At 36.6% G+C, this 14,740-nt stretch overlaps 4 protein-coding genes across 8 annotated transcripts in view; all 4 read right to left on the bottom strand.

Moving 5' to 3' along the window:
- Nucleotides 1–2,391: 2,391 nt before the first annotated feature.
- LOC106744618 (odorant receptor 4-like) lies at nt 2,392–5,398 on the bottom strand. Its single transcript, XM_014619539.1, has 7 exons — nt 5,328–5,398; nt 4,881–5,268; nt 4,026–4,459; nt 3,118–3,217; nt 2,897–3,007; nt 2,674–2,829; nt 2,392–2,465 (listed from the first exon to the last, which is right to left on the bottom strand). Exons 1-7 carry the CDS (start codon nt 5,396–5,398, stop codon nt 2,412–2,414), a joined length of 1,314 nt encoding a protein of 437 aa, XP_014475025.1. The 3' UTR covers nt 2,392–2,411.
- Nucleotides 5,399–5,724: 326 nt separating this feature from the next.
- Nucleotides 5,725–7,285, bottom strand: LOC106744624 (odorant receptor 4-like). Its single transcript, XM_014619546.1, has 4 exons — nt 6,498–7,285; nt 6,162–6,272; nt 5,940–6,095; nt 5,725–5,813 (listed from the first exon to the last, which is right to left on the bottom strand). The coding sequence occupies exons 1-4, from the start codon at nt 6,609–6,611 to the stop codon at nt 5,757–5,759; spliced, it is 438 nt and encodes a 145-aa protein (XP_014475032.1). The 5' UTR covers nt 6,612–7,285; the 3' UTR covers nt 5,725–5,756.
- Nucleotides 7,286–9,729: 2,444 nt separating this feature from the next.
- LOC106744621 lies at nt 9,730–12,581 on the bottom strand. 5 transcript variants are annotated; one of them, XR_001374464.1, is made up of 4 exons: nt 12,213–12,581; nt 11,385–11,821; nt 10,060–10,596; nt 9,730–9,848 (listed from the first exon to the last, which is right to left on the bottom strand). XR_001374464.1 is itself a non-coding variant. In XM_014619544.1 (3 exons), exons 1-3 carry the CDS (start codon nt 12,567–12,569, stop codon nt 9,842–9,844), a joined length of 801 nt encoding a protein of 266 aa, XP_014475030.1. In that variant the 5' UTR covers nt 12,570–12,581; the 3' UTR covers nt 9,730–9,841. The 5 variants fall into 5 exon arrangements, 3 of the variants coding, with proteins under 3 accessions (XP_014475030.1, XP_014475028.1, XP_014475029.1); XR_001374465.1 differs by having other exon boundaries at nt 10,060–10,215; XM_014619544.1 differs by lacking the exon at nt 10,060–10,596.
- A 360-nt stretch (nt 12,582–12,941) lies between these two features.
- LOC106744617 overlaps nt 12,942–14,740 on the bottom strand; it is a 3,948-nt gene continuing 2,149 nt past the window's right edge. Inside the window, exons 3-5 of the mRNA XM_014619538.1 lie at nt 13,394–13,504; nt 13,084–13,239; nt 12,942–12,992 (exon numbers count right to left, since the gene is read on the bottom strand). Coding sequence (XP_014475024.1) covers nt 12,942–12,992; nt 13,084–13,239; nt 13,394–13,504 — 318 coding nt within the window. The remainder of the gene's footprint in view (nt 12,993–13,083; nt 13,240–13,393; nt 13,505–14,740) is intronic.

The following is a 14,740-nucleotide window of genomic DNA, read 5'->3' as shown; positions in this document are numbered from 1 at the left end:
CATACTTCAGCATGCTTTCGCGGTCGGACTTGAACTTTACTTGTCACAGTATTTCCAATAATGCTATCTATATCGAGAAACAAACAGCACTAACTGCTACTGATTATTTATTATGAGATGGAAGAAATAATTTAGAGGAGATTTCGCGAGAGGTTTATTTTAGTGCAGTGCCTGGAATTATTTGTAAACGGGGCAATTTTCGAAGGCCTCTTTTTTTTCCTTTTCCGCTCCAATTAGCCCTGCGGACCTTGCAACTGACAGTCGCAATGTTCACAACTTCAGGTCACTTAAAGTTATGAAACCTGTATGACGCTTGTTAATATCTGATAGCTCTTATCGTAGCAACTTCTATTTATATATTTTTATACGTTACCAATATATATTTATGTTATTAGAATTGTAATAAATTACTTATATTATATATAAAGGAGTTGTTTCGATAAAAGCTTCTCAGATATTAAGGAGTGCTTCACAAAATTCGTAATATTAATCCAATCCTGGTGCTGATCCTTGCGACTGTCAATTGCATGGCCCGCCAGGTCTGCAGCGACAAGGAGAAGTAAAGATGGTTCTTTAAAATGGCTTCGTTTATATAAATAACAACTGTTTTAGCATTGTTTTAACACAAGGAACAGAAATTATTCCTTCAATGAAAAGAAAAAAACCGATCACTTAAAGATCACTTGGAACGGCTTCACATGTCGCGCGCTTTTTTGCGATCGAAAACACTTCTCAGCATCTTGTAAAGAGCATCCATCCGTAGCCTCCGCACCTTTTATTTTACGTATAGACAACACTAACCTGCCACCAATCGTCCTTCACATACTCGATACATTTTCGTATTTTTGGACGACGTATCATGAGAACGAAAAACTTTATCATCGCGTTGCTGCAGAAGCCCAAGAGTCCGGATAATTTGAGCCTTATGTTGAAATCCTTCTGATTGTAAATGATGTGTAGGGCGCAGAGCACCATGGCGAAGCTTAGTACGAGATTACAGATGAAGATAGCGATTTTGGGGATGTGTTGTCCAATGCCTCGGAATGTGACCGGCCAGATGCCGATTGAGCCGAGAATCCAGCTGCTAGGCGTGAAGATGTATCGCACATCTCGCTGGTAACTTGTTCAACGACATCGCTTGTCCATCGCGTGAGATTCCCATATTCGCGATGAAAGCTTCCGATGAAGATTGCACGACGTGAAGACGCGATACTGATTGGAGTTCGTTAGACATGTGCTGACGTTACAATCATCCCTTCGCCTGATAGGTTGACAGGTGAAGTGGATAATGTTACCGAGAAGTTGTGTACTTTGTACTTTATATTATGTCGGTGGATTTAGATTGTAGAAGCATTGCCACTCTTCCGTTCCAATTTAATCAAGTTAGATCAGTTGAAAATGGATTTAAGAAATTAGTTAACTAAATTAGGGTAAGTCAATGTGAAGTTAATGAATTTGGGAAGTGGAAGATGTCAATGTAACGTATTCCGAAGTGAAATTTTGGACAAGTTTAAAATACTCTTTGTTGTTTACTCTATCCAGTATTAATCTACGTATTGTAATATCACTTCGCTTATATTTATTTTAATAAAGTTATTAATGTTCGTAGGAAGATCAAGTACGCCGAAGTAATTTGTATCACCTAAAACGAACGTCAAAATCAAGTAAACTACGTAAAGAGATAAACCATATCATCCGCTTGTTAATATTAACATGATATAAAAAATTCAATTCAATACGCAGTAATTTTTAATATGGTTTTACTGCGGTTGCTATAAATATAGAATGTGTCATCTTAGTTTGTACGATGCGTTAAGAATAAGTTTCCTCGTACATTGTTACTGTATAATCATATAACTGCACATTCAGTCGTTACATAGTGAAAGTACGCAACGTAAATACAGGTTAGGTGAATAATGGCTATTGTACTGACAGTTAGCGCGTTGCTCGATATTCTACGTCGCCGCTTACTATAGAGAATACTATAGAGTATTGGAGTCCCGTTGACACCTGTTGCATTTCTGTCGTCTCTTTTATGTTCTTTATGAAAGGAAACATTAAGAATTAAACGTATTGTATGACTAATGTAATGCAACTTATTAACTCCTTCATGTGAAAATCGTCAATTAGCGTTATTGAAAATTAGAATTATTAAAATAACTTGTTACGTTTAAACAGATTTGACTTAAAATTCCGTTTAACTTTTGAATTTATAGAAATAATTATTAGGGAAAAGGAAATGAAAATATAGGCATATTCATTTGATATGAATATGAGAATATAAGCAAGCTTATTATTTACACTATACACACTATTTTTCTATAACAAACGACTGAAATAAATTCTCTTTCTCTCTCTAAGTCAAATTAAAAATAATTCTTTTATACACTTCTCACATTTTGCAGTTGTATCTACATTACTAAGTTCCTGAGGAAGCTCAAATGCACCAGGGTGGTTTTCAATATCTAAAAAATCGTGCCAAGATAATATATGGAATTTTTTCCTTTAGCTATAAATAAATGGTTCTTTACAATAAAATTATCGTTTACAGTATAAATCATTTACTGTAAAAGCACCAATGAATAATTCTGGGATTATAAGTTTATTTTGTTTACACGACGAATGTTTTATATCAAATTTTAATGAAAGTTCACAATAAATATATTGCCTTACATTCCCAAAAGTCGCTAATGAGAGATCCACCATTCTACCGGCACTTATTTTTATAGGATGGCTGGACTTGACGATTATCAATATAAGATCGAGAGCTATTTTCGGCGGCAATTCGTACCAATTGATCATATAACACATCAACCCAATTTGGCTGCTCTGCAACATTAATCGCAATTGCTTATTCAACAAGCGACAGGAATGTAATCGTCTGAAGCAAGAATACCTTTTCCATAAGAAGTTCGCCAATGTAGCATAATATGTATATATTGAAGCAGAATGAAACGAAGAACATAAAGTAAGTCACCAGACTAAGCTTATCATTCGCTTTCCAATCCTGACATATTATAAATGTAAGAAATTCTCTTTACAACACTTCCGTTAAAAAAAATTTTTACTCCTAATTTCTACTTTCTATTGTACTACTTCTAACGTGTATTAGCGCACCAGTATGCAGTAGTATTCGAGCAAACAGATAACGCACAAGCAACTAGTAAATTCCACCAAACACACTTCTTGTAAAATTTCCTCCACAACGTTTGTAAATCTGCAATAATTCACTCTAGTTTGTACGAAAGTACTTAATTATAATGTTTCGCTAATTTTTATTTCATAGTCATTTGATTTATGTGCACATTCTGTTGCTTCTGTTGTTTAAAATAGGTAATAGAGATTATAATGGTTTATTACTTGTTAAGTGGCAATATTGGTAACAAGCCGTTTTTTAAACATGTGATAACAGTGCGGAAATACAATTTAACATATATTTACATTTAAAAAGTAACTTCTTCTTTTTGTCTCTTTCTACTATATTCTTTACATGTTGAAATAATAAAAATTAGGCAAGTTCTATGGCTCAAATACAATGCATTATTAATTTCTCCAATACGAACTTGAATTAAATATCTCCGACAAAAATTAAATCATTAATAGTTTTTTTTTATTAGAATTCCAGATTTTCAGTAACATTGTATAATATTATTGTATAAAAAATATTATAATATGATCATAATCCTATTTTAATCGTCCGCCCGTTTGCTTTCAGTTATATTTTCTCCTCTTGGAATTCTAAGTAATTTTCTTAATTTATATAATAATTTTGACAAGCAACTGGAGGGAACATCCAACAAGCCGCATAGACAATGTATGAGGTAAAACAACAAGGAAATAAAGGCAATGAAATAATACAGAATATCTACACACATACACACACATGTTAAGAATTATATTTTGTTATTAAATATAATTTAAAAATATTAGTTGAAATTTAATAGGCATCACTTTTTAAGATACGAGGGTTTATAAAATATTGCAGACTGACGGAAGAGTATTATATGGAAGAATACATTACTTACTTTATAATTCGAATGTGGTCTTTCACAATTGCAGTGAGCTGTTGTCGAACGTTGCGAAATTTTTCGTTTTTGCCGTCTAAGAGGTATTCCAATCGCGTCATGATTATATGGATCTGGGAACATGCATGGGTGGCAAACAGTGCGGCCAGTCCGCATGTACCAGATGTCACCGACAGCATTGTGTAACCGCACAAGCAGTTAGATAAATACAGGATTTCGTACAACGGGCTAATCTGGGACTGATGGAATCCGCTATAAGTCGGGAATACGAGCGGCCGGACGGTTTGATTGTCGACTTTGTACTCCTGACACCACGGTAGAATTAAGTAAAAAACAACACCGGCGATGTATATGATAAATGCACAGGTCATCGTTAGATTACGACCGGTGGTAGCGTACCTCAGCATCAGTTCGCGGTCGGACTTGAACTTCACCTGTCACAGCATTTTCAGTAACTTTTATTGACGAATATACGAGAGAAAGAATAGATTCCGTCTATCAATTCAACATTGTAGCGATCGTGTTTTACTTTCTGGATTATAATTCTCTATATAATGCAGGTGAAGAAAAAATTTAATTAACTGCACTTTCGACGTTTTAGTGTCCAACGATATGTTAAATACAATAGCTGTTGCGTTACAATCATGTGCAATATATAGATGCGCTTTATAAATTGCAACGAGTATTAATAATGTTCCGAAAGGAGGAATCGTTAAAAATTTAAACGCCTCTTTCGATTTTTCGCGTCGCGCATTTCCTATCACCCAGATATACGATCACCGTGTCAGCGTCCCGCAACAAATTTCGCTACGTTACACGAATTCGACAGGTTCTACCAGGTAAAATAACACCGACCTGCCACCAGTCGTTCTTCACGTATCCGATGCAGTATAAAATCTTCGGTCGATGTATCGTGAGGATATAGTACTTGGTCATCGCGGTGAGGCAGAAGCTCAGGAGGCCGCCGAGCTTCAGCCTCAGATTGATATCCTTTTGGTCATATATGATGTGCAGAAGACTAGGAACCGCCGTGAAGATCAACACAAAGTTGAAGAACGCGATCGCGATGTTCGACGCGTATCGCCCGATACCTGGCCAGATACCGATCAAACCGAGGATCCAGGTATTCAATTTAAATACATATCGTATGTCTCGTTGGTAACAGGAATTTTGTAAGGCCGCGCGTTTGTTTCGCGCGTTTTGCATGTTCACGGAATCGAAGTAGGCCGAAGACTGCACGGGTCTGCGAGTGCGGCATTGATTGCAAAGCAACCAGACATGCGCTTGCGTGACGCCGCATACATCCTTCCACCTACAGTGCCTACAGGATCGACCGTGTGCGGATAACACTGTATCATCTGCAACGATGACATTATCCAGAGAACATTTGGTCGCTCGCAGAGCTAAAAGCGTGAGTCAGTTCAATGTATTTACATGTAGCGCGTTTATGACTGATATCAAGTTAAGCGTGACATTTATAATTTTTTATTTCAAATACATGATTTAAAAAATAATTTATTACGTTTGGATAGATTGGGCGCAAAATTCTCCTTAACTTTCGTGCTTGCAGGTTACCAGGGGAAAGGAAATCGAGATATTTAGACATTTGGTATGAATATGATATTATTATGAGCAATCTTATTTTTACAGCATTTTTCTACAACAAGCAGCTGAGTTAAAGCAGATTGAAAATAATTCTTTCACATATTTCTCACATTTTATGGTTGTAATTTAAATCTCTACTAAATTTCGGAGGAAGCTCAAATACGCCAGGGTGGTCTTTAATATCTAAAAAGTCCGTGTTAAGAAAATAAACGTGAAATTCTTTTCTGCTATAAATAGCATTTTGTTTAGAATTATTTTGTATCAAGTTTTAAGTGAAATATAGAATCACAATAGATAGTAATGTCTTACGTTCCCGAAAGTCGCTAATGAGAGATCTGCCATTCCACCGGCACTTAACTTTATAGGATGGCTGGCCATGGCTACTATCAATATAAGATCCCGAGCTACTGTCGGTGTTAGATCGTACCAATTGATCATATAACATATCAATCCTATTTGGTTGCTCTACAACATCAATCGCGATTGCTTACTCAACAAGCGGTAAAAATTATATCGTTAGAAGCAAAGTACCTTTTCCATGAGAAGTTCGCCAATGTAGCATAATATATATATATTGGAGCACAATGAAACGAAGAACATAAAGTAAGTCATCAGGCTAAGATTATCATTCACTTTCCAATCCTGACACATAAATGTGAAAAATTCTGTTCATAAGACTTCCGTTTAAAACATTTTTACTCGTAATACGTATCCATGCAGTACAGAAACTTGCAGCAACATTGCTACAACGTTGTTAACATTGTTGTAACATTGCAGCATTATGTTGCTACAAATTTCTTTGCCACGGGTAACTTATAATATGTAACGTTATTTTATGGTATTTTTGTGTAAGGTATATTAACATACCTGTATACAGTAGTACTCAACTAAACAGATAAAGCATAAACAACTAGTAAACTCAACTAAACACACTTCTTGTAAAATTTCCTCCACAATGGTGGCAAATCTGAAATAAGTCATTCTAGTTTGTGCGAGAATACTTGATTATAATATCTCGTTTATTCTTATCTCATAATCATTTGATGAAGCACATTCTATTACTACCTATTAGGTTGGTGCATATGAAATGTCGGATTTTCTTTACATGTGAACGTTTGTCTCTCTGCTTTCGTTATGCTTTCGTTTTTGGCATAACCTCTTTTACAGTCGTATTGCCCATTGCCAGAGTCATATTTTAACAAAGAAGATTTTTTCAAAAGTGTGCCCTTTTGTTATCTGTTTTGAATTTTGTACAGATATGAATTCAACCGATATTCGTCGATGTCGTCGACATAATCGATATTCGTGTAATTTTTTTATATGAGTATAAACTTGGCAATAATGCTGCAAAAGCTACATGCAATATAAACCAGGCGTTTGGGGAGAATATTGTTAACGAACGAAAAGTGCAGCGTTGTTTCGAAAAATTTCGGTCTGGTGATTTTTCCCTACAAAATGAACCGCGTGGAAGACCCAAAACGTCTGTGAATAATGATGAATGTAAGCATTGGTGGAAACGAATCCAACTGTATCTACAAGGGAACTTGCTATCAGAATGCAAGTCGACCATACAACAATATTGCGACACCTTTCTGAAATTAGCAAGGTGAAAAAAATGGATAAGTGGGTACCGCCCAATATTTCTTCACGACAACGCTCGGCCGCATACGTCGTACAAAACGATTGCAAAATTAAATGAGTTAAAATATGAAATTTTGCAACACTCAGCTTATTCACCAGATCTTTCGCCAACCGACTTTCATTTTTTTTAACATTTAGAATTGTTTTACAGACTAAACACTATGAAAATGGAGGCGGTCTGAAAAATTCCATATCAGAGTTTATTGATTCCAAAGATCAGAATTTCTTTAAGACAGGCATTTATGCATTAAAATTTCGTTGGGAAAAGTATATTCAAGCAAATGGAGCATATTTTGATTAAATAAACAACTTTTGAAAGATATGCAAGAAGATATGCAGTTTTATATATTCACTTAAAAATCCGACATTTCGTATGTACCAACTTAATACAAAAATGTTTATTATAAATAAGCGTAGATCAGATAATCATATTGATGTTCTGTGTAACGTCCGATACGTAACTGTACTGCGCATTGAAGCGTAACAGTGGTTCGTACTAACCATCTGTTGCGTCTGTCTCTTTCAGTGTGAAGAAGCAACGCATTATTTGTACCGTTATAAATTTGGTTTTATGTAATCGTAAAAAGATGTAAATGCAAAAAATGATGCAGAATATTCACAGGCAGAAACAGATTTTCTTTTTCAATATAACTTAAAAATACGTGAGGCAAGAGGCAGCAGTTTTCAATTGAAAGAGTTTAAACAATATCGCGTTCTGATGGCAAAGCATTACTCACTTGATTATTCGAACGTGATCTTTCACGATGGCAGCGAGTCGTTGATGAACATGCGGGATCTTCTCGAAATTTTTGCCGTCCAGAAGGTTTTCCAATCGCGTCATGATTATTTGGATTTGGGCACATGCATGGGTGGCGAACAGAGCAGCCAGTCCGCAAGCACCCGCTATCACCGAAGATATTGTATATCCGCATATACAGTTAGTTAAGTACATAATTTCATACACCGGACTTATCTGGGACTGACGGAATCCACTGTAAGTCGGGAACACGAGCGGCCGGAACGTTTGGTTGCCGATTTTGTGCTCGTAACACCACGGTAGAATCAAATAATAAATGAAATTTGCGATGTATATGAAAGCCGCGGAGGCTATTGTTAAATTTCGACCGGTGGCGGCGTACCTCAACATTAGTTCGCGATCAGACGCGTACTTCACCTGTCACAGTATTTGGAGTAATTTTTATTTGCGAACACACGAACGACACAATCAATCCTACTTGTTAATTGCATAATACAGCAATCGTCTTTTATTATCGCCTAAATAATAAATCTCTTTACTTAACACAGGTGAAAGGAAAATTTAATTAACTACACATTTGGCGTTTTAATGTTCAAACAGAAATATCTGTCTCATTACAATCAATTGCAATGGAAATCATCGTTTTGATAGAAGGAATTATTCTAAAATTCAAATGACTTTCTTAACTTCTTGCGTCGTGCATTTTCCTCGATCCAAATACATGTCGTGTGTCAGCATCCCGCGACAAATTCTGCCACGTTACATGAATTCATATTAGATATAGTGAGACTGACCTGCCACCAGTCGTTCTTCACGTATTCGATGCAGTACAGAATCTTCGATCGGTAGATCGAGAGAATGCAGTACTTGAGCATCGTGGAGAGGCAGAAGCTCTGCAGACCGCCGAGCTTCATTCTCAGGAGGGTATCCTTCTCGTCGTATATGATGTGCATGATGCAAGGGATAATCGTAAAGATCAGCACAATGTTGAAGAACGCGATCGCGAAGTTCGACGCGAATCGTCCGATACCGCGGATCGTAACAGGCCAGATACCGATAATGCCAAGGATCAATGTATTCGGCTTGAAGACGTATTGTATGTCTTGCTGATAGTTGGAGTTCCGCGACGTCGCGGCTTCGTTTCGTGCACTTCGCATGCTTCCGTTGTCGAAGTAGGCCAAAGACTGCGCGGCTCGGAAGCGCGACATTGATTGCAGAAGCACACCGGACATGCGCTTGTGTTGCACACATCCTTCCGCATGCAGCGATGTATGTAGGATCGAACATGTGCGGATAACGTTGTATCGTCCGTATCGGTGACGTTACCTGGGGAACATTTGCCTGCTCGCGGGCCTAAAGACGCGAAAGTCAATCTAACGTCCTGTTTATATTGTTCGAGGAACGCAAAACGCAGGTCGCAAACGCAAACCCATGTGACGATCAGCAAATGCAAGATCGTTATATTGTTTGCATTCTCCGAGCTATGTAGACCGTACGAGGATAGTGCGACATTCATAGCTCGTATTTTACATGTACGATTTGAAGAAAAGTAATTTAATGTGTTTGGATGTATTTGACTTAACATTCTTTTTAATTTTTTCACTTACAGGTGGAAATAGTGTTACTAGGAAAAAGGAAACGAAGGCACATCTAATATATGAATATATTATTATAAGCATTTTTCTACAACAAACAGTTGAGGTAAGAATTCTAAGTCAGATTGAAAATAATTCTTTTACATATTTTTCACATTTTTGCAATACTACTTACACTGCTAAGTTCCGGAGGAAGCTCAAATACGCCAGAGTGGTTTTCAATATCTAAAAAGACCGTACTAAGATAATATATGAAACATTTTTTTAGCTATAAGTTGTTTTCGAATAAAATTAATGCTTGTCCATTATAGTATAAGTCATTTACTTTGAAAGTATCATCAAATAATTATCAGATTATTAGTTTATTTTCAGGATTATTATTTAATGTCGAATTTTAAGTGAAAGATAGAGTCACAATAAATTTGTAGTGCCTTACATTTCCATAAGTCGTTAACGATAAATCCGCCATTTTACCGGCACTTAACTTTACAGGATGACAGAACATGGAGATTATCATTATAAGGTCGCGAGATATTTTTGGCGGTAACTCGTACCAACTGATCATATAACATACCAATCCAATGTTGCCGCTCTGGAAAATCAATTGCAAAGGATTACTGAACAAACGGCGGAAATGAAGTCATGTGAAGCAGTAGTACCTTTTCCATGAGAGTTTCGCCGATATAGCACATTATGTAAACGTTGAAGCAAAATGCAATGAGGAACAAAAGGTAAGATACCACACTAACTATATCATTTGCTTTCCAATCCTGACATATTATAAATATGGAAAAGTTTCTTTATAAATCTTCCACTTAAAAAATTTGTAATTTCTACTTTCTATCATACCATTTCTAATGTACATTAACGCACCGCTATACAATAGTACTCAACCAAACAGATAACGCATAAGCAACCTATAAACTCCACTAAACACACTGCCTGTATCATTTCATCCACAACGGCTATAAATCTGTAATAAGTCACTCTAATTTGTACAAGAATAGTTGATTATAATATCTCATTTATTCTTATCTCATAATCATTTGACGATGCATATTCATTTGACCATACAAACTATGAAGATATACAGAGTGTCCTAATATAAGGAAAACATTTAAATATCTCTTTTATTTTGAATATTATAAGATGTGTTAAAAAATGTGAAAAAAAATGTGAAGAAATATTCCTTACATGGTATTCCTCCTTCGAAACCATTCTCGTATTCTAAACATTTTTCATATCATTAAAAACAAAAGAGATATTTAGGTGCTTTCTTACGTTGAGACACTGTATATTATATATAATTGTTAAAATTAGGTTAATCATTTTAATAGTCCGCTCACATCATTTAATACGTAACTGCACCGCACATCGAAGCGTAGCAATGGTTGATTCAAACCATCTGTTGCGTTTGTCTCTCAGGTTTCACTTGAAAAGTAACGCGTTACTTATTGCAAGCTATTTTTATGTTAAGGTAACGTAATCATATTACAATAAAATTGCGACACGAATCATTCTAAAAAAAAAAAAACTCGCTAAAAATTATTTAAAATATGTGACGGATATTGTAACGACTTGTTACTTATTAAGTGACGATAATGATAACGAGCTTTCTTTGAAGTAAATAGCGATAACAGTAACCAGTTACTTCTAAAAAGTAAGTTAGTGTCAAAAGTATCAGTTGAAGTTTAATATGCATCGCTTTGAGGTGCGAGAGTTTATAAAATATTGCAGACTTTGATGGAAAATATTGCTTACCTTATTATTCGAACGTGGTTTTTTATGATAGTACCGATTCGTTGGTTAATATTTGAAACTTTCTCAAAGTTTTTGCCCTCCAAGAGATCCTCCAATCGCGTCATAATTATTTCAATTTGTGCGCATGCGTGAGTAGCAAACAGAGAGGCCAATCCGCATGCACCCGCTGACACCGACAATATTGCGTATCCGCATACGCAATTAGTTAAATACACAACTTCGTACAAGGGAGTTATTTGGAGATGAGGGAATCCACTGTAAGTCTGAAACACGAGCGGCCGGACGGTTCGGTTGCCGATCTTGTGCTCGTAACACCACGGTAGAATGAAATAATAAATGATTCCAGCGATGTATATGAAGGTTGCTGAGGCTATCGTTAGATTCCGACCAGTAGTGAAATATTTCACCATCACGTCGCGGTCGGATTTGAACTTTACCTGTCACAGTATTTTCAGTAACTATTATTTATTTACAAATACGCGAAAGACGGAATAGATTCTACCTATTATATACAACGTAGCAAATTTTGTCTTTTACTCTTTAGATTATAATTCTTTGTACACAATAGAACAATTTTGTGTTAAATTTAATACATTTCGCACACGTGCCAAACGGTCTACAGAAATTTTCGCGTTAATTTAGCACAAAGTGAATATATTGAGAAATAATACAAATATTATGTGAAAAATTAACACAAAATTATAATATCTTAATTTCTTATTTTCTTTCACCAAATACGACCACTAAATGTATCATTATTCCGTAATAAATTCCTTCACATGAATTTACTTCACATGAGTTCGCTGTATCAGATACAATAACACCGACCTGCCACCAATCATTCTTCACGTAATCGATACAGTACAGAATTTTCGGTCTGTGCATCGTAAGGAGGTAATACTTGATCATAGCGGTGAGACAGAAGCTCAGCAGACCAACGATTTTCAGCCTTCGCATCATATTCTTCTGATCGAATATCATATGCAGAAAGCAGGGAATCACCGTGAAGATGAGCACAAAGTTAAAAAACACCATCATGATGAGCTGCGCGTGATGTCCGACACCACGGACGGTGATTGGCCAGATACCGATCACACCGAGGATCCACTTGTTCAGTCTGAAGATATTTTGTATGTCTCGCTGATAATTGGAATTTTGCGACTCCTCGTTTCGCGCAGATTGCATGTTCACGGTGCCGAAGTAGACCGAAGACTGCGCGCGTTGCGAGTGCGGGATTGATCACCAGACATGCGCCTGAACCGCACGCATCTTTCTGTGCGCAGACAATATCTTGCGGATCGATTAAGCACAGTGAATATTTGCCTGCTCGCGGAGCTAACGATGTGAGTCAGTCCGATGTAAACCAACGTGCGGCTTGTTTTGTTAATTGTATACGTAATGATTTATTGAATAAGTGTACATGTTGTTTTATTTCACATTTTATTTCGAGTGATGTTTGTTCAGCGTAAATCTTTTTCAACAGAAAGGACACGCTGAATTTGAATTTTTTCGTTATTATCATGAATATGTAGAATGAAATCCAGTTTTTCACGTACATCAAACGACGGTTCGCAGTAAGTTTAAATACGCGACCGAAGTTTTCATGACCTACGAACCGTAATGAAAACGAAAGGTATTACGTGACATTTCTCGAGCGATTTGTTATTCCGTGTGCGAAATAATAATGAGTATCACTTACGTTACCGAAACTAGTGAACGAGAGGCTGATTAATTTCCCGGCCGTGATTTTTACCGGATTATGGGACATGCTGATCATCAAGGTAAGATCGAGTGCAGTTTTCCCCGGTAAGTGATACCACTCGATTTCGTACGAAGTGTATCCTACTTTGCTGCACTAAATGTTTAATTTCATTTAATAAATATTTAATATTTCTTAATTATACGCAACTTATAAGGTGCAGACAATTTCGTAAATAATATAATGTAAGTATCATGGAAACTCTCTACTCTGATTCGATGTGTTACCGAAAATATTCAAATATAAGCACCTGGTCCGTCAGTAATTCACCGATGTAACAAAACATATAAATATTGAAGACGAATGACGTCAAGAGAAAAATATATGTCATAATTGCAAAGCCATCATTGTTGTGCCATTCCTGTGAGTTGATATCGATTGTTGTGAGTATGATATCGATTTGATTATTGAGAACATTCCATTAGATTAAAGACGCGATATCATATTCATGTCTTTATGGAATGCCATATTTAGTGTGAAACATTTTCTTTTATGTTAAAAATTATAACATCCCAAGCAGCACGTAAATGTTCGAGGAACGTTCGCTTTATGTTCACTTGGTTTAATTACCAGGTGTAGAAGTATGAAACCGGAATTTCTCTATAGATGGTGCTAGCCATCAGTTTAGGGACTGTAAGACCGCTTCTGCAGCGCCATCATCTCCCTCTAACAGCTGACGAAGATTTTCAACACACAACAATCCAAGTTCCATACACCGGTATATTTTTCTATAACCTTAAACATGTCGAGTTTTGTGCCTACGAACTACGATTTGCGGACAGCATTTGGTTTTTTATTATCATTTGAAGAAAACTGCTGCAGAATCGAATGCTTGTTGAAGCTTACGGTGAACATGCTTTTGATAAAACGCAGTGTTTCAAGTGGTTCAAAAAATTCAAAAGTGGTGATTTTGACGTGAGAAACGAAGAGCGTGGGAAACCACCGAAAAAGTTCGCAGACAACGAATTGCAAGCCTTATTGGATGAAGATGATACTCAAACTCAACAAGAACTCGCGGATGAATTGAATGTGACGCAGAAAGCTGTCTCAATTCGTTTGAAAGCCATGGGAAAGATTCAGAAAGTGGGAAAATGGGTTCCGCATGAACTGAATGAAAGACAGCAAGAAAATCGAAAAACCACTTGTGAAATGCTGCTCGACAGATACAAAAGAAAGTCCATCGTATCATGACAGGTGATGAAAAATGGATATATTTTGAGAATCCTAAGCGTCAGAAATCATGGGTGAATCCAGGCGAACCATCGACATCCACTGCAATCGCTTTGGAAAGAAGACAATGCTCTGTGTTTGGTGGGATCAGAAGGGTGTAATCTATTATGAGCTGCTAAAACCTGGTGAAACCGTTAACACTGATCGCTACCAACAGCAAATGATCGATTTAAATCGAGCATTGCGTGAAAAACGACCGGAATGTGGAAAAAAGCAACACAAAGTCATTTTGCTCCATGATAATGCCCCATCACACACAGCAAAACGGGTCAAGGAAACGATCGAGGCGTTCAGTTAGGAAATACTAACGCATGCGGCTTATTTTTAAGACTTGGCTCCGTCCGATTATCATCTATTCGCATCAATG

Source organism: Dinoponera quadriceps, unplaced genomic scaffold (genome assembly GCF_001313825.1).
Source record: "Dinoponera quadriceps isolate SergipeBrazil2010 unplaced genomic scaffold, ASM131382v1 scaffold1455, whole genome shotgun sequence".
Taxonomy (NCBI): domain Eukaryota; kingdom Metazoa; phylum Arthropoda; class Insecta; order Hymenoptera; family Formicidae; genus Dinoponera; species Dinoponera quadriceps.
Note: the sequence above shows the minus strand (reverse complement) of the source record. Positions and strands in the feature narration are given on the sequence as shown.